At 45.8% G+C, this 27,561-nt stretch overlaps 1 protein-coding gene across 1 annotated transcript in view; it reads right to left on the minus strand.

The window, feature by feature from the left end:
* Positions 1-24,303, minus strand: part of pank4 (pantothenate kinase 4 (inactive)) — a 52,748-nt gene extending 28,445 nt beyond the window's left edge. The window contains exons 1-7 of the mRNA XM_063214837.1: positions 24,185-24,303; positions 20,890-20,972; positions 19,580-19,788; positions 17,472-17,655; positions 16,804-16,896; positions 15,696-15,849; positions 13,460-13,641 (exon numbers count right to left, since the gene is read on the minus strand). Of these exons, the coding sequence (XP_063070907.1) occupies positions 13,460-13,641; positions 15,696-15,849; positions 16,804-16,896; positions 17,472-17,655; positions 19,580-19,788; positions 20,890-20,972; positions 24,185-24,263 (984 nt within the window). The 5' untranslated portion in view covers positions 24,264-24,303. The remainder of the gene's footprint in view (positions 1-13,459; positions 13,642-15,695; positions 15,850-16,803; positions 16,897-17,471; positions 17,656-19,579; positions 19,789-20,889; positions 20,973-24,184) is intronic.
* Between the last annotated feature and the right edge of the window lie 3,258 nt (positions 24,304-27,561).

The following is a 27,561-nucleotide window of genomic DNA, read 5'->3' on the forward strand; positions in this document are numbered from 1 at the left end:
CTTTGGTCTAAATGTGGAATTTGAATTAAAATGTTTTCTCTAGGTAGACTCAATCTTATTGTGCAGATCATCTGGCCTTTGGTGATGGGTGTCAAGATGAGACAATACTTTTCATGACGGCCTCTAGTGGCCTGATCTAAATATTACAAGTGTTGCTCTCACTTTGCCTTCCCATCACGTAATGTATATAGTTTACCTGGGATTTGGATCTCTTGCACTCACAGGGGCTGGTGTATCACTATGTGTTTTTGTTTTTCTTTTAATTTTTATAAATTGTCTTACCTCTTTTTGACATTACTGCCAATTTGTAAAGAAAACATACTGTAATCAAGATGAAATTTCACCTTGTCTGGCAGGTGTCACTGAACTGATTAACCGGCTGCTGTCAGCCAATCACAAACCAGAGGACAATTTATAAGGGGTGTCTTCACTTTGCTTTTGTAAAACTTGAGAAAGGCCATACGGGCCGAAACGTTGTTTGTCAATAAATTGCAGCACGATGGACTAGAGTGTGCGGTACCTTCTTCTACCAAATTGATCCTGCACCCGCTACCTGCACCTCGTAACCTCTGGTGTGCGTTGGTTTCCTCCCTCAAAATATAGACGCTTCCCCAACCGACAGCACCCAGAATCGTCCACACAAGATGCCGGCAACGCAATCCGACTCAGAAGCCCTCACAGGCCATCAGCAAACCCAACCGAAAATGCTTTCATACAGCCAAAAAGACATCGACGATGGTTGGTGCGCTATTCTCAACAAGTGCTCCTTCGACCTAATGACTTTATTGGTTGACAACCTGAAACAAGAGCTGGCTGTGATTGACCTCGCCATCGCAGACCAAACCAAATCACTCAAGGACAGTATCCAGAATGAAACTGAGTTCAACGACATCCTCAAGAACAACGAAGAAAAAATAAAAAAGCTTTCCAGCGAAATCAAAGAATTCAAGATCAAGAAATTCCAGAGAGATACGAAGGATGCGGCCGAAGGCAACGTCTACTTTTGGAGGAACCCCGCAAGAAGAGCACGCCCACGCTCCACACGTAGGACGCGCCCCGGAGAATTCCAATCCACGTTTGACAACTCATCCGATGTTTCCACTGCGTCAAGTTCCAGTTTTTTAACCAACAGATCCCACGTCACCGCGCCACAGCAGCGCGGGCGCGGACGAGGGCGAGGACGGCCCCAAAGGCCGCACGCGGCGCGGCATCAAGAAGAAATCCAGTGGAAACACAGCCACGTTGGACGCGCGCACGTACGCAGAGCACACGGACCTAACCACACAAAGCGCTGAAGAAATAACTGTCTTCAACCTCTCCAGTAAGACACTAAACGCCTCTCATCTTTCAGTTCTCAATAAGGGTTTATCCTTTGTTCCCACTACACAACCAAATGACTTTGATGTGAAGGTTGATCTATTTAAGTTTTTTCGCAACATTAGGCTGCGTGAGTTTTTTGCCACCACTCAGTCAGCATCCCAGGTGGACATAAATACATCTGAGTCACAACACCAACACACAAATACCCTCTTTCGGCCAAAAAGTGACTTTACACCTCCAGCCAACCGCAGTGCCTCGATTGAGACGTTCTGTAGATTGGTGGACCAAGATGCGACTGAACTGTTGAAAAGAAAACACGAATTCAACACGCATAGTAACTTATCGGCTGATGAGAAAAAAGCACTGAATGATTTACGATCAGACGAATCCCTAGTTATTAAACCTGCTGATAAAGGAGGAGGTCTTGTGGTTTTAAATCGAATTGACTATGTGAATGAATGTGAAAGACAACTAACCGATGATGTGTTTTATGAAAAATTACCTGGGGACCCAACTCGATCGTTCCAAAATCTGATTTTTGATACACTTGATGAATTTGTTCATACAGGAGACATAAGTAAAAAAGAGATGCAGTTCTTAAGAGTAGATAACCCAGTCATCCCGACCTTTTACACGCTTCCTAAAATACATAAGAACCTCCAAAAGCCCCCTGGTCGTCCGATCGTGGCTGGTATAGGCTCTTTAACAGCCTCTATGTCTACTTTTGTTGACCATTTTATTCGCCCCCTAGCAGAGGCTGCACCATCTTTTATCAAAGATACTGGGCATTTACTGGCAGTTATTGACACTGTTAACCCTCTTCCAGCAGATGAGATTATTCTTGTGACATTTGACGTGAACGCTCTATATACCTCTATACCCCATGACGAAGGTTTGGAGGCATTAGAACATTTTCTTTCCAAACGAGCAACCTCCCAAAACCCATCCACAAACTGCATACTGGAATTTGCCAAATTAATCCTGACGTGCAATTATTTCCTGTTTCAAGATGGATGGTTTTTACAAAAACGAGGGGTAGCGATGGGCAGTCCCTTTGCCCCGTCCTTCGCTAATATATACATGAGGTTGTTTGAAGAAAAACACATCCAGGTCAACAACAGGTTCACACAACATCTAATACTCTGGAAACGTTACATAGATGACGTAGTGGCCCTGTGGCGTGTGTGACAAAGGGTCTGACTATGTGCCAGATTGACATTTAGTGAGAGAATCAGCAAATCAGAGAGCGCCTCCTCCGTGCAGGCACGTGAATGATGCCTGTCTCAGTAATATTCCAGAAAGTTTGGAGCAGGTCGCCATGTTTTACTGCTTCATCCATGTTGCTTAGTTAGCAGTTTATTTCTTGTATTTTGTGTCTTGTGTGCGTCCAGAATCGTAAGTACACCTGCTTATTTGTTGTTTATATGTTTCATTGTGTAGTATTACGCAGGATTTGTGTAGGCAATGTTTGATTTCAATCGCGGAGGTAAATTTTTACCGCGAGTTATTATGCGCGAGGTAATCGCGAGTTTACAATGTTACAGTTTTATCTGCCGTCGTGATATTCTGTATATTCATGCTTATAGGGTTGAGATATGTGTATAACGGATATTTGTAATGATTATTGAGTAGATTATGAGGGGAAACAGTACCGTTTTGACCTGCTATATTTCTGACTATTAATGGAGCATTTGTGTTTAGCTTATTGGAAGCTATGCTATTTTCATATCTATCTGTGAAGCTATATGGATGCTAGTTTCTTATTTAGCACTGTATTTAGAAGTAATTATTTCTCCTCTGTCATTTCTGTTTCCCTTTTCAGAAACCACACACACATACAGATAATGACACAACTGTGTAATTACTGATTTATTATTTAATAAATACCCAATCCCTCTGGAACATCTTCTTCTTCAAGTGCATTCTTACCGATGCCCCACAGTGGCTACAACTTTCCGTAAAGAACTATCATTCATCATAACAAATTGGAGGCCCCAGCGAGGATAGTGTAGTCACTGTGGATTATTGAAGATGTTCCCAGACCAGAGAAGGAGCCCGCCACCTGCAGATGTGCGCCCCCGCCGTACAGTAAGGCAGCCAGCCTGGATGGACGACTATGCCGTCTCCCTTCCAGCCCTACAGCGGTCCAACTATCCCCCTCATGATGCAGCTTACTTACCAGGGCGACAGCGCTATCATAGCATGGAGGGAGCTTCAGAGAGATTCGCCAGGATGACGCCTCTCACACCTCCAGCTCTGAATGCAGAGTATGGTGCAGCACAGGCATCAGGAATACAGCACTCAGCCTACTTACCTGAACCAGCTGCCCCCCTCTACCAGAGCACACCTGCTGTGCCACAAAGTCAGCACATCACTGGAGCTGCTCCTGACGTCATGGCCTTTCTGCATAGAATTGTGGAAGATAACCAGCGCATGCAGCAACAGATGTCGGACCTGCACAGGCGCCTCGACACCAGCGCTGCACTGCCGCACTTACCGCCTCAATGGCCATCTGCCCCTCCTCCTTCTCTTCAGAGGTCTGCCCCACATCCAACACTGCGTCCTATTAAGCAAGAAAATGACTGGTCCCAGTCCTTTGGATCGCCACCGCCACCACCTGCTCAACCCAGTGCATATGTGTTGCCTACAGGAGATGACGGTGACTGGCCACTGCCTCCACCTCCCATAGAAGAGGAAGCGGAGCAGCCAGCCTCTCCGGCGAAGGACTTAGTGGAAGAACTTACAGCGCTCATGAGGGAAATACACCCAATTCAGCCGCGCCCAGTGCTGCCTCAACCTCCACCGCCAGTACCCAGGGTACCAACACCAGAGTATTGTCAACCATACACTCCAGCAGAGTCAGAGTTTGGTGAGCCAATATCTGCCCCCCAGAGGGAGAGTGTGTACCGTGGGCCAAAGGCAAAAATCCCTCCATTCACCAAAGGTGACCCAAGGGAGTTCGCGAGGCTGAAGGATGCACTGGAGAACCTGCTGCCAAGGGACGCAACAGAGCGCTTTAAGTTCCAGATACTGGTCGATCATCTAAAGTATGAAGACGCTCTGCTTATCGCCGACTCATACACCAACTCTCCTCAGCCCTACACGGATACCATGGCCAGCCTAACAGAGCACTACGGACAGCCACACCAGCTGGCCCTCAGGCACATTGCGGACCTCATGGATGCCCAGAGCGTTGCACACGGCGACACCAAAGGCTTCAAGAGATTCGCCCTCCAAGTAAGATCGCTGGTAGGCCTGTTGAATCAGCTTGGTGAGAGTGGACAGACCGAGCTCTGCTGTGGCTCACACGTATCCAGGCTCCTGTCGAAGTTACCTCACGACATGAGAGCGGAGTTCAAGAGGTTCCTTTACCCGCAGCGCATCACCATACCTACCCTCCTGCACTTCTCTGACTGGCTCAATTACGAGTTGAAGATGCAGCAGTCTATGTGTGAGCCTCGGGACCATGAGGAGAAAGGCAAGGCAAAGTCCAGGACTGACCGTCGTCAAGACAGCAAGGGCGCCAAAGTCACTAGCATCTTGCACACCACGGATCAGCCTGAGACTGCCCCAGTAGCAGCCACGCCAACCTCCAATGCCAAGCCGGCAGAGAAAACCACATATTGCCCATTCTGCAACAACAACCAGCACTTCCTTGATCATTGTGCTAACTTCAAGCTGCTCACTGTGGAACAGAAGACGGCGTGGATCAAGGTGAACAAAAGATGTTGGTGTTGTGCCAGGCTGCACCAGGCCGCTCAGTGTCGTCTGAAGATGCAGTGTCACAAGTGCAAAGGCAAACACCTGCAGGCCTTGCATGACGTGAACACCAAGTCTGCCCCGCATGATGGGAATGCGAAGCCTGCCACAGAGAACCTAACCTGCTTTGTCAGCACACCCACCGTCAACGACGTCTTGTACTTGGACAGGCGGTCAGGCTGCAATCAGGTACTCCTGAAAGTGAGTAGAGTGTTACTGCAGAATGGCCCTCACGCCCTAGAGACGTATGCCATCCTAGATGACGGTTCGGAGAGGACCATTCTACTCCCAGCTGCTGCCCACAGCCTCAAGCTCACAGGCCAACCCGAGGACCTGGCCTTGAGGACAGTCCGCCAAGATCTCAGAGTCCTACATGGCACCACTGTGTCGTTCTCCATATCGCCAGTGGACCAGCCAAAGAAGTCCTTCAAGATCCAGCGGGCTTTTACAGCTGAGCAGTTGAGTCTGGCCGAACACTCGTACCCGGTGGAGGCTCTTCAAAGGAAGCACAAGCACCTGAGAGGGATCCCACTCAAGGCTCTAGATAGAGTGCGCCCTCTGCTCTTGATTGAGTCTGACCACCCTCACCTCGTCACCCCAGTGGAACCAGTGCGCCTAGGCCCCCCCGGGACTCCAGCAGCGGTGAATACGAGGTTAGGCTGGACACTACAAGGGCCGGTTGTGCAGAGGAAGACACAGTCCTCTGAACAGAGTTGCATGCACCTGTCAACCTTCTCCCCCTCTACTGAGCTCCTGCAGAGTGTCGAGAGATTGTGGCAGTTGGATGTTCTCCCCTATAGGAGTGAGAAGCTGGTCACTCGCTCCAGGCAGGATCAGGATGCTATCCACCTGTTGGAAGAGAAGACCACACGCATCGACATCGATGGTATCCAGCGATACGCTACTCCACTCCTACGGGTGAAGAATATGCCACAGCTACATGCACCCAAAGAAGCCGTGCTGGCTAATCTTCGCAGCACAGAGAGACGCCTCTCCAAAGACCCAGAGCGTGCAGCGGCGTACTGTGCAGAGATCGACAAGTTGGAGAAGGCATGCTACGCAGTTAAGGTGCCAGAAGAGGAGCTCAAGAGTGCAGCAGAATCGTGGTACATCCCGCACCACATGGTGTCCCACAACGGCAAGAACAGGATTGTCTTCAACTGTTCATTCGTGTTCAAAGGAGACAACCTGAACGAGCTGCTGCTCCCAGGCCCTACTCTGAGCTCCAGCCTGATCGGCGTCCTACTGCGCTTCAGAGAACATGCCGTTGCAGTAAGCAGCGATATCAAGGGCATGTTTCATCAGGTGAGGCTACTCCCCGAAGACAGGCCCTTGCTTCGCTTTCTGTGGCGCAACCTGGAGACAGAGAAACCACCGAACACCTACGTCTGGCAAGTCTTGCCATTCGGCACAACATGTAGCCCCTGCTGTGCTACCTTCGCGTTGCAGAAGCACGTCTTTGACCACAGCCAGCAAGACGAGGATGTTCGGGTGGCCATAGAGAGGTCGTTCTATGTCGATAACTGCCTCCAGAGTATCCCCTCCGTGGACGAAGCTCGACAGTTCGTAGACAAGATCACTTCACTGCTGGCCTCTGGAGGATTTGAGCTGCGTCAATGGGCAAGCAACGTCCCTGACTCGATCAGCCATTTGCCGAAGGAAGCCAGGTCAGAGAGCAGCGAGCTATGGCTCAATGAGTCCAGTGCTGACCCACAGGAGCTAGCTCTAGGGCTCCGTTGGCTCTGCAACTCGGACACCTTGAGGTACAAGTACCGAATGCCAGACCATCCTATACCCACCATGAGGAACATTTACAGAGTCCTGGCCCGCTTGTATGACCCCTTAGGATTCATTGTCCCTTTCACAACACGAGCCAAAGTACTGGTGCAGCACTTGTGGGACAAGCGAAGGGAGTGGGATGATCCCTCACTTCCTGAGGATGTGCTGCAACCCTGGCTGGAATGGGAAGAGGAGCTGCAGCATCTCTCAGAGATCTCCCTACCCCGGTGCTACGTGAGCCATGAGCTAGACATCTCCAGCTGCAAGAGAGACTTGCATATCTTTGCAGACGCGTCTGAAAAGGCATACGGGTCTGTAGCCTACCTGAGAACGAAGAGTCCTGATGGCCGTGTGGAGGTGGCTTTCTTATCTGCAAGATCCCGAGTGGCCCCAAAGAAGCAGCTGTCAATGCCCAGGCTCGAGTTGTGTGCTGCGCTGACCGGAGCTCAGCTGGCTTCCCTACTACAGCGAGAGCTCACATTGCCCATCGGTGAAGTCGTGCTGTGGACCGATTCCACCACAGTCCTTACCTGGCTCCGTTCTGACTCCTGCCGCTATAAAGTGTTTGTGGGGACACGAGTAGCCGAGATCCAGGACCTGACTGATGTCCACACGTGGAGGTACGTGGATTCGGCCAATAACCCAGCTGACGACGTCACACGGGGCAAGACGCTGCTAGAGTTGAGCCAGGACAGCAGGTGGAACAAAGGCCCAGATTTCCTGCAGCAATCACCAGAGTTCTGGCCGAAGACACCTGCCACAGTGGAACTGGAGGACACTGCTGAGATGCGGAAACCTACAGTCTGCTGCCTCAACACGACTACTCAGAGCTCATCGCCTTCTACTGCTCACCAGTTCTCCTCTCTCAAAGACATGGTCGAAGCTGTTGTGCGATCCCGTCACGGGGCGGCCACTGAACAGGCCAGTGACTCGGCTGAGGACTACAGGGATGCGGAGCGAGAAGTCCTGAGACAAGCCCAACAGGAGAGCTTCCCGGAGGAGTTTGACCTGCTACGTGCCGGCAAGCCAGTGTCAACGACCAGCCGGCTACGTGCTCTAGCCCCAGAGTATGATGACACTGTGTGCCTCATTCGTGTCGGAGGGAGGCTTCGCCGCAGCGACCAACTGGACCTGGAAGCCATCCACCCAGTGGTCCTGGACCCTCAGCACAAAGTCACCAGGCTCATCATTCAGGACGTCGACGAGAGTCTGCTCCACCCAGGATCAGAGCGCCTGTTTGCAGAGCTGCGTCGCAAGTATTGGATCCTGCAAGGCCGTGAAGCTGTCAAGCGCCATCAGCATGCTTGTACAGACTGTCAGATGAAGAGAGCTATGCCATCTGTGCCCACAATGGCAGACCTCCCACGAGCAAGGCTGCGGCTGATGAAGCCCCCATTCTTCTCTACGGGAATGGACTGCTTTGGCCCATTTACAGTGAAAGTGGGCCGTCGTCATGAAAAGAGGTGGGGTATCCTGTTTAAATGCCTCACAACCCGGGCAGTGCACCTGGACGTCCTGTCTAGCCTCGACACAGACTCCTTCCTTATGGCCCTCCGCAGGTTCATTGCACGGAGAGGCAAGCCTGCAGAGCTCCTATCGGATCAGGGGACGAACTTCCGTGGTGGTGCTAGAGAGCTGCAAGAAGCCTTCAAAGCCATGCACGCCACCCTCCAAGATCACCTCGCGAAGTACCAGATCCAGTTCCAATTCAACCCTCCAAGTGCTCCACATTTCGGAGGCGTCTGGGAGCGGGAAGTGAAATCTGTCAAGGCCGCACTGTACCCCACAATTCAGACTCAGCCCGTTCCTGAAGAAGTCCTGAGGACCGTGCTGATAGAAGTGGAGGGGGTGTTGAACTCGAAACCACTAGGCTACGTCTCCACAGATGTAGCAGATGTGGACCCTGTGACACCCAATCTGCTCCTCATGGGGCGGCTAGATCCATCACTTCCCCAAGCCGTCTACACGGAGTCTGATCTGCTGAGCCGCCGCCGCTGGAAGCATGCTCAGGTGTTAGCAGATCAGTTCTGGAGCCACTTCATCCAGCGCTACCTCCCGTCACTGCAGACCAGGTCCAAGTGGCACAAGGACCCATCACAGCTGCAGCCGGGAACTGTCGTGATGGTCGTGGACCCCCAACTGCCAAGGGCCCTTTGGCCTGTTGGTCGTGTCACCAGCGTCATCCCAGGGACCGACGGACGAGTCCGCACTGCTGTCGTCAAGGTGAAGGAGAAGACCTACACCAGGCCCGTGGCACGCCTCGTCGCTCTTCCTGACCTTCCTGACCTGGACACTCGTCAGCCCTTCCGCAAGTGACAAATTTGATGGGACAAATTTGGGGGCGGCTGTGACAAAGGGTCTGACTATGTGCCAGATTGATATTTAGTAATATTAGAATCAGCCAATCAGAGAGCGCCTCCTCCGTGCAGGCACGTGAATGATGCCTGTCTCAGTAATATTCCAGAAAGTTTGGAGCAGGTCGCCATGTTTTACTGCTTCATCCATGTTGCTTAGTTAGCAGTTTATTTCTGTATTTTATGTCTTATGTGCGTCCAGAATCGTAAGTACACCTGCTTATTTGTTGTTTATATGTTTCATTGTGTAATATTATGCTGGATTATGTGTAGACATTGTTTGATTTCAATCGCGGAGGTTAAGTTTTACCGCGAGTTATTATGCGCGACTTTAACCGCAAGGTTTACAATGTTACAGTTTTATCTGCCGTCGTGATATTCTGTATATTCATGCTTATAGGGTTGAGATATGTGTATAACGAACATTTGTAATGATTATTGAGTAGATTATGAGGGGAAACAGTACCGTTTTGACCTGCTATATTTCTGACTATTAATGGAGCATTTTGTGTTTAGCTTATTGAAGGCTATGCTATTTCATATCTATCTGTGAAGCTATATGGATGCTAATGTCTTATTTAGCACTGTATTTTAGAAGTAATTATTTCTCCTCTGTCATTTCTGTTTCCCTTTTCAGAAACCACACACACATACAGATAATGACACAACTGTGTAATTACTGATTTATTATTTAATAAATACCCAATCCCTCTGGAACATCTTCTTCTTCAAGTGCATTCTTACCGATGCCCCACAGTGGCTACAACTTTCCGTAAAGAACTATCATTCATCATAACAGCGTGGGAGCATTGATGACTTAAAAGATTTCTTTACTTATCTTAATAACTGCACCGAATGTTTAACTTTTTCAATGGACTTCGATTCGACTCGTATCAGCTTCTTGGATGTGTGGATCATACGGGAAAATGACACACTGTACACTGATTTATTTACTAAACCGACAGCACGCAACAGTCTTTTAAGAGCAGACTCTTGTCATCCTCTTCCACTTAAAAACAGCCTCCCCTATAGTCAGTTCTGCAGAGTCAAGCGTATCTGCAGTAAAGAGGCTGATTACGCACGCAACATAAACACCATGGAGTCCAAGTTTCGAGCGCGCGGATACAAGTCATCTCAAATCATCTCTGCAAATGACAAAATCATAAAAAGACACAGGTCGGATCTATTGCGTTACAGGCCAAAGAAAAAAGAAGAACCCGCCATTATATTTTCAACATGCTATTCAAAATGTTCTGAGCAACTGAAGAGTATTATTAACCGTCACTGGTACATACTCAAATCAGATATTAATCTTGTTGATGCATTTCAGAACCCACCACGAATAGTTTACAAACGTGGCAAAAACATAAGAGACAGGTTAGTAAACTCTGATCTTCCACCATTGATGGTGCCCTCCAAGTCGGTTCTAACCCCTATTCCGGATGGTAACCGTAAATGTGGCTCCTGCGCGCAATGCAGTTATACTTATAAATGCACTACATTCAAACACCCCCACACAGGTAAAAGTATTCCCATTAAGGGCATTATCACATGTAACACAAAATCTGTTATTTATCTGATTACGTGCCCATGTGGAAAGTCATATGTTGGAAAAACTAGTAGGGAGTTAAAAGTACGCATTGCAGAGCATCGCAGCACTATTCGCTGTAAAAACCTTAACTATCCAGTAGCTGCGCATTTTGTGGAAGCTGGCCATTCGGTCTCTGCACTAAGATACATAGGGATTGAGAAGGTATCTCTGCCTAGACGGGGGGGTAACCTAGAACGTTTACTATCTCAGAGAGAAAATTATTATATCCACTCTCTTAAGACATTGGTTCCCTTTGGTCTAAATGTGGAATTTGAATTAAAATGTTTTCTCTAGGTAGACTCAATCTTATTGTGCAGATCATCTGGCCTTTGGTGATGGGTGTCAAGATGAGACAATACTTTTCATGACGGCCTCTAGTGGCCTGATCTAAAAATTACAAGTGTTGCTCTCACTTTGCCTTCCCATCACGTAATGTATATAGTTTACCTGGGATTTGGATCTCTTGCACTCACAGGGGCTGGTGTATCACTATGTGTTTTTGTTTTTCTTTTAATTTTTATAAATTGTCTTACCTCTTTTTGACATTACTGCCAATTTGTAAAGAAAACATACTGTAATCAAGATGAAATTTCACCTTGTCTGGCAGGTGTCACTGAACTGATTAACCGGCTGCTGTCAGCCAATCACAAACCAGAGGACAATTTATAAGGGGTGTCTTCACTTTGCTTTTGTAAAACTTGAGAAAGGCCATACGGGCCGAAACGTTGTTTGTCAATAAATTGCAGCACGATGGACTAGAGTGTGCGGTACCTTCTTCTATCAAATTGATCCTGCAACCGCTACCTGCACCTCGTAACCTCTGGTGTGCGNTGGTTTCCTCCCTCAATCTATAGAGCGATAACATCTCAAAACCTCCCTCCCAACATCTCAAAAGGATTCTCGCCAGCCCGACTGTCTCTCCTACCAGAATTGTTCTGAGGTTGTGGGTTCGACTGCGACTGGATCTGGACCAGCGGTGTATTAAGTAAAAGTAGAAGTAAATTCATGGTGTAAGTATAACATTAGTAAATTACTTTACATAAAATGTTACACAAGTTACACAAGTTACACAAGTTATTCTTGTGTATGGGGCAGTCGTGGCTCAGTGGTTAGAGCACTGGGTTGGCAACCCAAGGGTTCCCGGTTCAGTGCCCGACCGAACCACGGCTGAAGTGCCCCTGAGCAAGGCACCTAACCCCCACATTGCTCCCCGGGCGCCGCTCAGCAGGCAGCCCACTGCTACGGACTAGTGTGTGTACTTCAATGTGATTCACTAGTCCAAATGGGATAAATGTAGAGAAAGAATTTCCCCTACCTAGGGGACCAAAATATTCGACTGATGGTCTGGTTGCTTTTTTCTTCTACTTCTATTTTATGCACCCCCTCTGATCTGGACTATGCAAAAGGATAGGGCTGCAACTGACTATTATTTGAATAGTCGACTAATCGATAGATCTAGTCACGATTAGTCGCTAAGTCAAAAATACTTGCTCCAACCTCCGCCAAACCTTCCCGGCCTCTAGCGCAGGGAAGTGACGGAATTTTTACAACGTCTAATTCATACGTGCTGGGCAATTTTAGGTTAAGACCTTGTCTGTCCACACTTTGGTAAAGGAGAGCTGATACTGTATGTGGCGACGTGTTAGCTCACTTAGTAGCCCATCTTGTCTGCGCTACCAGAGCTGCGATGAGGTTGCGGGTCGACTGAGAGACTGGATGCTGGACTAGGCAGAAAGATGACCTCGTCCAGTTATTCCCCTGTTCGTAATGAGTTTTTTTTTCTATTACTTCTACTTTGTACACCCCCTCTGATCTGGAATACGCAAAAATTAGGCCTTGGGCATTTCTCAAAACTCTAGTGCGCGCACTTCCAAGTGTATCAGCCTAATTAGTCACGCCCAGTGATTGGATACTCTTTGGTGAACTCTGCGGAGTATCCAATCACTGGGCGTGACTAATAAAGAGTATCCAATCACTGAGCTTGACTAATTAGGCTGATCCACTTGGAAGTGTGCACACTTGAGTTTTGAGAAATGCCAATTGTCTGTCCTCACCTTAGTGTGAAGAAGTTGATGCTGTATGTGTATGTCATGCTATTTTAGCTCACTTGGCAACCATCTGTACACCGCACAAGAATTGCTATGAGGTCGTGGGTTAGACTGAGAGACTGAATGTTGAACCATGCAAAGAGGAGACCTTGCCTGCTTATTCCACTGTATTTAATGAGGGTTTTAAACTTTTCTCTTACTTTAAAGGGACACTGTGTGAGATTTTTAGTTGTTTATTTCCAGAATTCATGCTGCCCATTCACTAATGTTACCTTTTTCATGAATACTTACCAGTATCAGTATGACTGGAAAATTTGCGTACATGAAAAGGGGGATCTTCTCCATGGTCCGCCATTTTGAATTTCCAAAAATAGCCATTTTTAGCTGCAAAAATGACTCTACTTGGACCATACTAGAACATATGTGTTAATTACTAAGTAAACTTTCATGTAAAGATCAAATTTGGCAATAGGCAGCCCAGTTTCAATGAGCAGCATAGTTGCAGTACCTTTTTTGACCATTTCCTGCACAGTGTCCCTTTAAACTTTGCACGTGGCCTGTAATCTGAAGGACTACGCAGGAAGGAGGAGACCTCGTTTTGCCCTCACCTTGGTAAAGAAGTTGATGCTGTATGTGATGGTGTGCATGGTGACGGGGTGTCCGCGGATGAAGAAGCCCCCAAAGTAGACCCTGGACAGGCTGTGGAGCCGCGCGTACAGGCAAGCCAGCTGGCCAATGTCATTGCTGATCATGTGCAGAAGGCTCTTGGCCATGTCTTCTTTGGAGAACTCTGGCCAACCAAAATCATCAGAAGAGACATTAGAGAGGCACCCTCTTAGAAATATTAGCATGTGCATATATGCGTAATTACATGAGCAATAGGCTAAAAGTAAAAAATGCATTTATGCATACTATACATGGTCTACCAATTACAAACAAATGTGCAACTCTAATCCTGAGATATAAAATGCTGCATGTCGCTTTGGCATGATACAGAACTTGTACTGATCAAGCAAATACTTAAACAACTTTTAAAATGTGTAACGCCATAGCTTGCACAAATGCTCCACTTATTGCAGCAAAGTCATGTTTAACAGTAGTGGTATGACATTTCGAATGCATTATGTACCCCTTACAAGGATACAGTACAACCTCTGTGGCACTCGCACACGATATGAAGACCAGGGGCCTCATTTATCATCGGGTCGTAGAATGTCTTCTAAATTTTGTCTTACGAGTGAAATTTAGAATGTTCGCAAGTACAGAAAAATCGGGATTTATCAAACGTGCGTTGGCTGCTCCTATGCACACGTCTGCATGATAAATCCCACACCTTCCAAATCACCATACGCATTCTGGGTAATTTGCATCCCGAAACGCCTCCAAATAACCATATATGGTATTAAAATATATTCAAATGCCATGTTCATTCGAAGGCGCGCAACCCTGTTTGGACACACATGAACACACGCGGACACACGCGCCAGTCGAAGCGCTGGCGGGAAGTGCGGATATAGAAACATTTCCGCGGCAGAAGTGGAGGTGCTTTCGACAGGAGGAGGACAGTGTTTCAAAATAAGTAAAAGAAGGAGACACACATGGACGAAAGCACTGTAAAATAGCACACTGTCATACTCCATTGTCATTCAAAGCAAACTGTACCTTGCATGGTCAATATTATTTGCAATTTTGCGTTTCTTCCACTCGCACGCATGGTCTGAGGTGTGCGTAGATTTAGGCACATTTCTACGTTCAAGTACATGTTCATAAATCCCACACTTTGCTCAGGAATGATCGCACGCACGCTTTACGCACAGATCTGTGCCTAAGAACGCTTGATAAATGAGGCCCCAGGATCAGGGGAGTACAAATGATCAGTCCACCTGACAAACAGTAAGTGACAAATTTACAATAACAGGGCCAATGTTTTACAGTATTACAATAAGAGGACAAATGATTGTCCGCAACAGTTTCCCTTGCCAAGCCTTTCACAACGCAACACTTCTTATCAGCCTCTGCAAATCAGTTCATAAGACCAGGGAATAGATTCAAAGATCACTGTGGGCCATATCTTCTGTAAAAGTTATGCTCAGTAACGGCTTATGGGTGAAAGAGCCTTGCTGGACATTTTATGGCCAGTAAGCAGAAAGAAAAGGCTGACTGGGGTCAAGTGGGCCGAGGGCTCAACCCACAGTTGAGAAATCAGTCAGTCTGCAATGTTGCACCACAGGGCTGTTTCAAACTAAAGACACAAAACTTGTTCTTGTCCATGAAGAAGAAGAGGGCAGTGGGTTACTAAATAATATGTGACTAACAGGTTGGGCAACAGTTTTGTGAGTCCTCAAGAGTTCTGCTGCCCAGTGTAACTGAGGCAGACATCCTGAGGTCAGAAAGGAAAAGTCCTGAAATAGATTTCTTTCAGCCTAACCAATGAATTCACTGAACCAATTGATCCTCATTACCATATCTCCTCCTCCAGACAGTTGAAGAAATTGCTGAAACCATCAGCGTAAAGAGTAGAGACGGAAGGAATATAAAGAACATGTCCCTGAAGAAGGCTTGCGCCGAAACGCGTGGGTCTCTGCTCCCAAGTTTTTAAACTTATTAGCCATGTTTCAATAAAGGCTTTTTAATATTTTTCCACAAGAAGAGTGCCTTGGACTCCCTTTTTCGACAAGATATTGTTTTTTTCCCCCAACACCAAAGAGCACCTTCAAGATTTTTTCTGAACAATTCCCTGAGCACTTCGGATTTTCTCTTCACTTGATAAAGAACATGGGCTTTGGCTTTCTCAAGCCGCTGGGTGTCCTCCTCCCTAGGCCGAGTAGTGAAAGCAGGGCTCACGTTTGCTAGTGGTGGCTGATTTGCCGAAGCTGCTGGCGATGAGGTCTCCGGTCAGGCCAAGGGACTCGTAGGCCCCGCCGTATATGTCCTTCACCAGCATGTCCACGTTGGAGTGCTGCCCTTTGGACGCCAGCTGCAGTAGCTCATCAAACCTCTAGAGAGAGGGAGGGAGAGATAGAAAAAGGCAGATAGAGAAAGAAAAAAAGAAAGAAAGAAAGAAAAAAAGAAAGAAAGAAAGAAAGAGAGCCAGAGAAAGAGAGCAAGACAGAGAGAGAGAGAGAGAGAGAGAGAGAGAGAGAGAGAGAGAGAGAGAGAGAGAGAGAGAGAGAGAGAGAGAGAGAGAGAGAGAGAGAGAGAGAGAGAGAAAGGGAGGTGTGTGGTAAGACATTGACCTCTCCAGTGCATGGTGGTTCAGCAATTATGGAGGCCAGAAGAGGCCACGAGTGAGGCAAACAGAATGATACATAAGTTAGAGAGAGAACGTGAGAGGCACAGGATGTTCCTCGACTGAGCCTTAAAGTTGATACAAATGACACATTTTACAACCAAACTAGTCAGGTTCGGACAAGGATACAATAGCACACTGGCACTGACATTTCTGGATTTAGGGGGGAAAAACAACAGTTACCCTCTTGCATAGTTCCTTTGGATGAGCCAGAGTGACTCGCTTGGAATGAAAGTGTAGATAAATCAAGTAAGGCTGGGACGATTAATCGACTAATCGTGACTAATCAACAAGAATTTTCATAGTCGACTAATTGTTTCATTTAATTCAATGCTTTTTTACTTACTTTACTAATGCTTTATTACTTTATTGAAACCTAAAATTGCCCAGCACGTATGAATTGGACGTTGTATCTCGGAGTAAATATCATGATTTAAAGCTCATTGTGAGCTCAGGGACCTAACTTTAACGGTTTCTTTCTTTTTTTTCCAATTTCCTTGAACATTAAAGTGCTAGAGTACTTGAAAAATAAATCGTTTGACTAATCGACTATTCGAAAAAAAAAAATAGTTGACAGATAAATCGGGAGAAAAATAATCGTTTGGGACCGCCCTAAAATCAAGCATCTCTAATGTCCTGAATGACCTCCTGGAGATGTGTTACCTTTGTGTTGGTAAGGAGGGCCCCTAGACCCCAGAAGGTTCCCCCACCAATGGAGCTTCCCCCGATACGCTCAAACTTGTCTTCTGATTCCACCTAAGACCAGCCACACAAACATCAGACAAACAGTAAGTGAGTTCCAAACGTCACATATTATATGTTACATTTTTCCGAAAAAGTACGGAATCAAATATGTCAATCTAAGATGTGGGGAAGTAATGAACCCCCTGCAAGGTTTTCGACTTATGGTCTCTGCAGTTACCAGAAGACTATTAATCTGTCTATCTTGTCTTGATTTGATTTGTGTGCACAGTATGATCAACAACACACTTGCTGAGAGCAAGAGGGAATGAAACACAGTAGATTATGAACTTGTCAATTGGAGCCAATTTCGGTCCCCTAGGGGAAATTCTTTTCTCTGCACTTCATCCCATTTGGACTAGTGAATCACATTGAAGTACACCCACTAGTCCGTAGCTGGGCTGCCTGCTGAGCGGTGCCCGGCGAGCAGTGTGGGGTTTAGGTGCCTTGCTCAAGGGGCACTACAGCCGTGGTCCGGTCGGGCATTGAACCGGGAACCCTTGGGCTACCAACCCAGCGCTCCAACCACTGAGCCACGGCTGTCCCAGTTGTGATCAACAACTGCGTCACAATAAGCAGAGGAGAGCTACCTTGACGATGGAGACGCCTGAGCCGATGTTGATGAGCAGGTAGGGGAAGATGTCCGGGTGTGTGTTCTGGAAGCGGAACTCTGGGTCGGCGTGTTTGGCGTAAACAAAGGCTTCATGGGGGATGTTCCTCAGAACGAAGTTGCAGCCCTTGATCAGGCATGTCATCTCATCTTCTTTGTCCACTCTGGTGTACACAAAGCCAATGATAGCAAGGGTCAAAGATGTTGCATTAGTAAAAAATACATGGGAAGAGCCACATTAATTACATATTGAAATTAATTGCCCTGTGCAAAGAAAGCATGGGTCATTTTTCACATGAAATCAGACACTTTGGGACCCGACTGACACAGATTTCAATCATACTTGGTGTGCCTTTTGCTCAGGCTGAATGTATAGTGTCCTGCCCTCATACAGTATGTAAACCTGTCCTTGTCTGTCTCTCCCTTAATATTGGTGTCAGATTCAAACAAATGCAGTTCTGGGGTTCTACCTTGCCACTAAGGCACACCAAGTATGATTAAAATCTGTGGCTCCCAAAGTGTCTGATTTCACGTTAAATGACCTGCATGTGAAATGCATATATGGAGGGGTGTGAAGCATTTAATAGATCAAATAGAAGAGCAGGCGTGTGTGCTTGCGCGCATGTTTGCGAGTGTGCGTTTCTGGTCAGTAAAGCCCAAGTATTAACAAGAATTTCCTCCTTGTAAGTCGCTTTAGTAAAAAGTGTCTGCTAAATGTAATGTAATGTAAAGTAACAAGAAATATAGTTCTATTTCCATTAAAAGGAACTGGAAATCGCTCCACATAGCTAGCACTTACTAAGCCTCTCAACAATAAAATCTAAGAGACTGCACTGATTTATTATAACTGACAAGTGTGTCTATGGGAAAGAATCTTGCCGATTCCAGCAACCACCAGCTCAGCATCTAATGAGGCCTTGAGGGCAGACTAGAGATGCCAAGACTAAAGATGCCTTAAAACTTGGCATGAACCACAGACAAACACTGAAACCGAGCAACTTCAGCTCGTCTGACTGGATAATGTTGTCAGTGAGTCCAAGCAAAACAGACAAGAGAGAGAAGCCTGCACATCCTGGTTGCAAGTCATTATATACTAGTTCCTCCCATACCATCCTCCAGCCTCATGATGCGAGCCTCCACTTCAGCAATGACTGACGTTTTTATTTAATACCTTGAAAAACACAATTTAGAAGTCTCTCATTTGAAATTGGTAATGTAGAATGGGGGAAAGCGAGAGAGAGTGAGAGAGAGAGAGAGAGAGAGAGAGAGAGAGAGAGAGAGAGAGAGAGAGAGAGAGAGAGAGAGAGAGAGAGAACAAGAGGTTTAGAAAGCTCATTACTCCATCTCTGTAAAAGGTAACCCGATCCACCTGATGGATAGTCCGTCCACGGACCCACCAGACAGACAGACAGACAGACACAAAGCCACAACACTGTCGTGTGAAAGGGGAGATAGAGAGAGAGAGAGAGAGTGAGAGAGAGAGAGAGAAAGAGAGAAAGAGAGAGAGAGAGAGAGAGCTGGAGAAGGATCCGCAAACGACCTCGGGTCAGAATTGAACCGGGGGCGCCGGCGTAATGGCATGGCATCTTAGCTCATGGAGCCACCACGGCCCCGACAGAGCGAGACCATGGCACAAGGACAGAGGCCAGACGAAAGGATGGGAGCAAGCAACTAAAATGACTTGTTGCATCCCCTGACTGATATAATGAGTGTGTTGCAATATGCGACCTTGCCTCCTCCACTTGCCTCCTCCACTTGCCTCCTCCACTTGCCTCCTCCACTTGCCTCCTCCACTTGCCTCCTCCACTTGCTTCTCGTCATGATGACATCACTGACAACAGCATTATATTTCAATATCTTGCAAAAGCTCAATTGTAGAGTCTTTTTCTCTTTTGCAATTGGGATGGTGAATGAAAAACAGTCCCTCAAAAGTTGTTGTGGCAAGGCTGACAGCTGGGAAACTTTATCGTTTTCTCCACGGAGGAGGAGCCAGGAGGCAGGACGAGGAGACAAGCGCAAGTGAAGGAGGCAAGGTTGCATATTAAGACACAGTCAATATGCGGCGACGTGTCAGGAAGCAGCACTCACTTGAGTCTCAGCTTCTTCTCAATCAGGTCTTTGAACTTGTGCGCTCCTCCGCCCGTGGCCTTGATGACTTTGGTGTCCGTGTTGACCAGGTGGTCCTTGATGAAGTCCAGGCAGGTCTCGATGTAAGCATTCTCAAACTTGATGAAGTGCAGTCGGGCAGTGATCTCCTCTTGCACAGAAATCTCATACAGAGGGTCCCCCTCGGCCTCCTGGGTACACACACGCAGGTCATGCAAGCAGTGATTAGCCAGGGGTGCAAACCGTTTTCCTGATTTGTGTCTGTTCCTCTGTGCTCCGACCTCATACCTCGATGTGGACCTGGGTTACGTCAGTCTAATATTGGACATTCATGTAACATTCAACATACATAGACTGTGACGTGCATGTTATGCATGATACATTACACGAGGGCATTTGTCTATGCTCCAAAGTTGCGTTTCACAACAAGGCTCTTTTTCCCCCATATAGATCACATATGTGGGACATTTTAAATGAATGCCCAGTATAAAGTCTTACATACAAATGTTGGTGACTCGACCGCGAGGCATGTAATCAGAGGACAGAGGAAAGCACACAAATTGATTTGCACCCACAGCCTACTTACTAGGCCTATGGCACAGGGCCTCCCAGCCACCACTGCCAGGCCCTGGGGATATTGTGACAGCAGATCTGAAATCCAAACCAAGCCATGCATGCATGCCCTGCACAGCATATCTCCAGTTTACAGCCGCAGGGCCCTACACGCTGCCAGTATGTCTTTAACTTTGCCAACTGGCTTAGCAGCACGGTGTCTGTCTCTGGATGAAGCCATTTTCAGAACTGCATAATATTGGACCAGTGGCCAGACAATGACTGGCTGTTATAGCTATCTGAATGGGCGCTCATTCTTCCAGGGAGAAAAAAACATACATCTCCTCTCTCTGCAAAAAAATAATCTGGCAGCAGGGCTGAGCCCAGCCAAAACAACAAGGCATAGGGGAGCAATTGGGCAGCTAATGTCTTTATTTTCACAGTGCTGCTGCAGTCTCATTCTGGGCAGCTGCATGGCAGTGAGGCAGAATAAACAGTCTGGATTGCTTAATTCATTGCAAGTCATCCAAACCCCATGCCTGAGATACACCACACTCCCGAGTGACTGCTCAGCTGTTTACAACAGCCACAACAAAACAAAAGGCTTTTTTTTCCCCCTAACGAAATAATGGCGTGTGAAAGGTTACTGTGCATTCTGCAGTTGTCTCATCTACACTACAGACATGTGTGAAAACAAAAAAGGCCAGCAAACAGATATGAGTGATGAAAAGAAGGCTTACCTTCACAGAATGATCAAATGACCTCACTTTGGCCACTTTGTGCTGCACCGTTGAGTAGTAAGCAAGCTTTGTTAATGAGCCACCTATCGAGGAGAGGAAAAAGCACCACTCATTTGCAATAGGCACTGGCAGAATTAGGTTCACATCTCAATCTGTAAGGTGTTTGCTAGGGAAGGATGCATGACATCACTAATAGTGAATAAACTAGTGAGTTCTCTTGTCAACAATGCAAACATGTTTTGTTCAAGTGTGAGCGACACAAGCCAATATCTTGCAGACAAGGAATATTTTGACATCACATCTGCAACCTATTTGGAAACATCAGTTGAAGATAAGGCTAGTGTCGCAACTGAGATTGATAGCCTGACCAGCATAACGTAAAATGATAAGACTCGACTCGTAAACAAAAAAGCAGTCCGCAAGGGCAAGCCAGTCCAGCTCGAAATAGTGAATGAAAGGAACCATGTAGGCCTACTGTTGTTAATCAAAACTAGTAAAAACGTTGCGCACACTGTCAGCAAGCTTAGTAAATAAGTTAACTCACAGGCTATATCGCTAGCTAGCAAAGGGGTTCCACAGGTTATGTACATCTTTAATGAAAGCTCCAAAGGTCACTTACTAACGTTACGTTACTGTCAGAACAAACACAGCATGTGTGAGCACACTCGTGTCTTTTCAGCCATTGATGTGCGCAGCTATTCTGGACTTTACGGTCCCATTCACTTCAATTCATTTTTTTGGCGTTTTACATATTTCGGACCGTGCGGACGCCGCTGTACTCGTGCGAGGAAAACAACAATTGTCTCGGGTGCTAAACATGGTCATGGAACGGCTTGCTTAACCAGAATGGTGTATGTTGTGTCATTTCGAAGATAATTAAAGAAAATCTTATTACAATGGGATTTCTCATAGGCATGGTTTTGCATGTCTCTTATCTCTTTTCATGTTGACTGAGCTATCACCGTTACAAGTTTACAAGGTGCACAGCGCACATATGTATGCATACAAAAAGGAAGAATACATTTCACAGTGTAATTCTGCAAATAATTCACTTCAAAGTTAAGTGTTATTACATAGGCACCATGGTCATCAATATGTGTGTAAGAACAAGTGAAAAAACAAATCGGTCAGTTTGTCAAAGAGGAGACGGTAGATATGCACCATAATACACAGTATTCATCGAAATATGCTCATGAGTTATATGCTGAAGAAATACTGTACGCACAAATATTTATTTACTGAATTAGACTAATCATGGCCTATCAGAAGTGAGGTAACATACACGAGTGTAAAACTGTCCTTTGATGGGCCTTGAACCCACAACCTGTGGAATGGTAGGCATGACTCCATCCACTAAGCTACCACAGTTTCAGTAAAATTTGTTTGACCAGAAAACTTCTTGTTGTGCACATTATCACAGCACTAAAAAAATCATATAGGCCTACAATCATTTCTTCATCATACTTCAGACAATGAGGTAATGGTGCAGGGAAAATATATTTTATATGATTTATTGTGTTAAAATGCACAACGACGACATATCTTTCTGGTCTTAACATTTCTTATGAAACTGTGGTAGCTTAGTGGATGAAGTCATGCTGTCCATACCATAAGTTGTGGGTTCAAGGTCACTCAGCATTCAACTTTTACTCACGTGTATGTAACCTCACTCCTGATATAGGCCTACATTATAAGGCTTATTGGGAAAATAAATATTTGTGCCTTCAGTATGTCTTCAGCATATCTTTCAGGAGCATATAGCGACACATAGGCCTACTGTGTATTATGCTACATATCATCCACAGTGTCTGCTTTGAGAAATTAATCATTCTCAATTTGCACTACTTATTACATATGTGGTATGATCTGTTAACTTCAGAGTTACTTATTTTCAGAATTACAGAAAGTTCTGATCACTCTGCACATTGTAAGATGAAATGGTGATGACGCAGTGAACATGCTAAGAGATATGAAACCTGTCCAATCATGCATATGACATCCCACTATAATAAGATTTTATTCAATTTTCTTCAAAACAACACAACACATTGCAGAAATTCTTGTAGCCATCATATGTAGGCCTATAGGATGTAATGGAAGCATTTACACATTGTCAGCAGCGCAAGCACCCTTTTCTCACAGACCCTTGATGTGCCCTACAGACAGACTTGAAGTACTTTGTACATGGGCCCATCTAAAACATGCAGTACAATGTTAAGATTTTGTTTGTTAATTCTTAACCTACAAACATGGAAAAGACAGAGGAGATGGAAGACATTGGAAACTTCTTGAATGTAGCAATCCCATTACAATAGAAACAACATGAATTGTTTGCCAATTAATGACTAGGCTATATGTAGTAGCCTAGCCTATAATGCAACCTTTGTTATATAGCCTAATAGTGAGTTAAATTGAATCCGAATGTCTCAGCGTGCCCTACAATATCGCCCCCCTGTGGCCACATTAGCTAATGAAGATTGCTTGAGTGATATGTGGCATGTGCATTATTGAGGAAAGAGACGTAGGCTATGTGCCGTCAGTATTTTTCCTTCATATCATTCAGAAGCATGGTGTGATGCATACTTTGTACTATGGTGCGCATATCTACCATCTCCTCTTTGACAAACTGACCGATTTGTTTTTTCACTTGTTCTTACACACATTGATGACCATGGTGCCTATGTAATAACACTTAACTTTGAAGTGAATTATTTGCAGAATTACACTGTGAAATGTATTCTTCCTTTTTGTATGCATACATATGTGCGCTGTGCACCTTGTAAACTTGTAACGGTGATAGCTCAGTCAACATGAAAAGAGATAAGAGACATGCAAAACCATGCCTATGAGAAATCCCATTGTAATAAGATTTTCTTTAATTATCTTCGAAATGACACAACATACACCATTCTGGTTAAGCAAGCCGTTCCATGACCATGTTTAGCACCCGAGACAATTGTTGTTTTCCTCGCACGAGTACAGCGGCGTCCGCACGGTCCGAAATATGTAAAACGCCAAAAAAATGAATTGAAGTGAATGGGACCGTAAAGTCCAGAATAGCTGCGCACATCAATGGCTGAAAAGACACGAGTTGTGAGCACCCAGGGAGCAGCTGTCAGATTAAAAGCAAGATGATACCATGGCCAATGTCAGCCAAACTTTTTACTCTTTACAAAGCCTTGACAAGCGTTTTAGTCTACACCTTGCAGCCAGCAACCTTACAGACATGCGCCTCACATGCGCGCTTGCCATTTCTGTCTTTGCGTTGGCAAAATTATGAGCAATAGTGCCTTACCTATGTCAATGGCGAATCTCTTTGCATTTTCTAAATTCCGAAAGATTTCATCAGGTGGGAGGGTAATGCTTTTATCCATGCTATTACTTCCCCCTTCAGTCCCACCAACGTGACCCGCCATGTTGGAAAACTTGTTTGCCAACAGCACGCAGCATGCGTAATGACCTACGCCTTGACGCACAAGAGAGGGGCGTGTCATCGACATCAGCCTGAACGAATAGAGTTCTTCAGCGGAAGCGGAAGCATGTAGTAGATTGTAGTCTTTCATGTTAGCATTTAAGGACGTCCTGGTTCCTATCGGCTTCCGGCCTCCATTGGGAATGAATAGGGGTAAATTTCAAATAAGCTCCGAGTGCAAGCACGCGCTTAGCGAACCCCCGCAAACTGTCGAGGGTGTTAAAAATAGGCTGTAGGTATGACATGGTTGATCATTTTGTGTCAAACTTCGACATAAATACGATGTTGCGTCCATATGCTAAACCCGGAAGCTTTTGGCGACTACAGAAACGGCGCCAGTATCTAACGGCATGTACGTGCGGAAGGTTGTACCCATGGCAACCAAAGGAAAGTATGTAGTTCGGAAGTTTTAATGATCAGAAAGGGGTTAGCAATATTGAATTATAATCGTCATGATTTAACATGTGAATACACCAACATGATGATACGATCCGTTCCACTAATGAGAAAGGGATGCGGGGACAGGCTAATGTTCGTTGTTGCCGTGCAACTTATATTTTTGCCAAACCTGAATCTCTATGGCGTTTTGCAATGTAAAAAATCGCCAGGGAACCGGTAGTCCAAACGCCGCATACAAGTTGACGTCAACGCTGAATAACTGAGTGTTTGAATTTTTGTACAGCTTGTGGAGATCAATAACTAACTAGGAAAATATATATATACGGGCCAGTGGGTTCAGTGTGCTTCTACTTTGACATCTATCAGTGAAATGCATATCTGCACAGGCTGTTAGGATTGGAACCCTGGAGTGAACCAGTAGTCTGAAAATACCATTCAATGACGCATGCCGAAAAGACTGCTGAAGACAGTCTTCACTTGGACAGTTAATTCATTTTTCTAACACATGTGCAGTTTTTCAAACACTGACATACTGATATAGACATGTACAACAATACAATACAATACAAAACAGTGCGCACGCGTGCACGCACACACACACATAGCAGCAGAAGTACAATCATTGATCATAGTAGTAGTATGTGAAAAGTGTAGATCTGTATACAAGGTGCAAAAGTGCCAGTGGCATGGTGAAGAAATAGTCATGGAATGTCATCCGGTGACCTATGAATGTTCATGTGGTTTTCTTCAGTGTTTTGGTGAGTCTGATGGCTTGTGGAAATGGGGGGCAGCCGTGGCCTAGTGGTTAGAGAGTTGGTCGTTCAATCTAGGGGATGCCGGTTCGAATCCCCCCTGACCTCTCCCTACACCTCCATCCATGGCTGAAGTGCCCTTGAGCAAGGCACCTAACCCCACATTGCTCCAGGGACTGTAACCAAAACCCTGAAAAACAATAGTTGTAAGTCGCTTTGAATAAATGAAAGCGTCAGCTAAGTGCAATGTAATGTAATGTAATGTAATGTAATGTAATGTGGAAAAAAGCTGTTGCTCAGTCTGCTTGTGTGGGACGGCAGGTTGCGGTACCGCTTCCCTGATGGTAGAAGGGAGAACAGTCTGTGTGATGGATGAGTTGTGTCTTTGATGATGTTCATTGCCCTCTTGGAACAGTGTGTGAAGTGTACAGTTCCTGGATGGCTGGTAGCTGACCTGATGATCTTTTCTGCTGTCTTCACCACCACCCTGTGTAGCGCCTTTTTGTCTGCAGCTAGGCGGCTGCCGTGCCATACAGTCTTGAGAGACCCCGGGAGAGACGTTGCTGGTCAGGATGCTCTCAGTAGCACCAATAGATACAAAATTACGCATGCCACACACACACACACACACACACATGCACACACACACGTACACACACACACGTACACACACACGCACACGCACACGCACACTCACACTCACGCACACACACACACACACACACACAGGCAAAGACACAGAGGTGGACGTGGACAGAAAAACGTGTAGTGGTGGCATGAAGTGAACTGTGTAGAGCTGTGTCACTCAACCTCTGCCACACTCATGCCAATGAAAACAGCTATGGTTTCACTCAATGCAGTGACCATGCCTTCAATTGTTTAAATCCGTGAGAACTTCAATGTGTGATTACTTGCAATATCGAGGTCTGTCTATGAGCTTGGTGCAGACTAACAATTGTTTTTAGCCATCATCCTCATATGGTCATCTTTATCAAACCCTTGACAGCAATGCCATAAAACTCCATTGTGAAGTGTTTGTGAACTGTGGCATTGTATTGGTAGTCCAGCATTTAATCTTTTTTTAATGGCCAGGGAACCCCAATCATGGAGCTGGAGACCTACTGTAGCCTGATGAGTCGGCTAGTATTCTTTTATGCTACACTTTGTAGTTGCTGATGTGAAATGAAATTGACTGAGTCTGGATGCGCTGAGTGGGTTGTGATAGCCTGGCAAGCAGGGACCCCCTATATCAGGGGTCCCCAAACTTAGGCCCGGGGGCCGGATACGGCCCACCACGCCCCTTTGACCGGCCCTCCACCTCTCTGTACCTCACCATTTGAACTGGTCCAAAGAAGCAATCCTCACAGAAAAAAATCATGATAAAATATAATTTTAAAATATTTTATTTTGTTTATCAACAGGATATCCTACAGAATCACCAGACGTTTCTTGTCTTGATAGTTTCTCATCTCACTGTAATATAAACAGGCCTACCATTTCTATTGTATCACTCATAAACTGTCAATCACCATATTTTTCTAATCTTTCCTTGCTATTTTTGCACGGTTATTAGAAATTAAAAAGAAATACCTGTGGTAGGCCTATTTCAAATTGAATAACATGTGAAGTACACTGCTTTTACAAATCATTTGTAATGATGTTTTTTTGTGCTAGAAATTATGGCTATAACGGGGAATGGCCTACTATACAGCCCACATGATTGATTCCGGCCCCTGATCACAGTCAGGAACGATAATGTGGCCCCCAGACAAAAAAGTTTGGGGACCCCTGCCCTATATCCCGAGGGTTGATGATCATAGTGCTGCATGTCCACAGATAACCAGCAGAGGGAGACATACTCAGGATACCTTGCCCTGGTAATGCTCTCCCAACAGAAACATACTGCACTGTGATGCCACATGTGACAACAATTTGTTTAGGTTTCGAAATAGCATTCAATTTAAATTCAGTTGAACATATAAGCATTTTACTACAGGGAGAGGGTATTTGTATTGCTATTGAAAACACCTTTTCCCAACCATGACTTCC

This window comes from Engraulis encrasicolus, chromosome 14, assembly GCF_034702125.1.
Source record: "Engraulis encrasicolus isolate BLACKSEA-1 chromosome 14, IST_EnEncr_1.0, whole genome shotgun sequence".
Classification (NCBI taxonomy): Eukaryota; Metazoa; Chordata; class Actinopteri; order Clupeiformes; family Engraulidae; genus Engraulis; species Engraulis encrasicolus.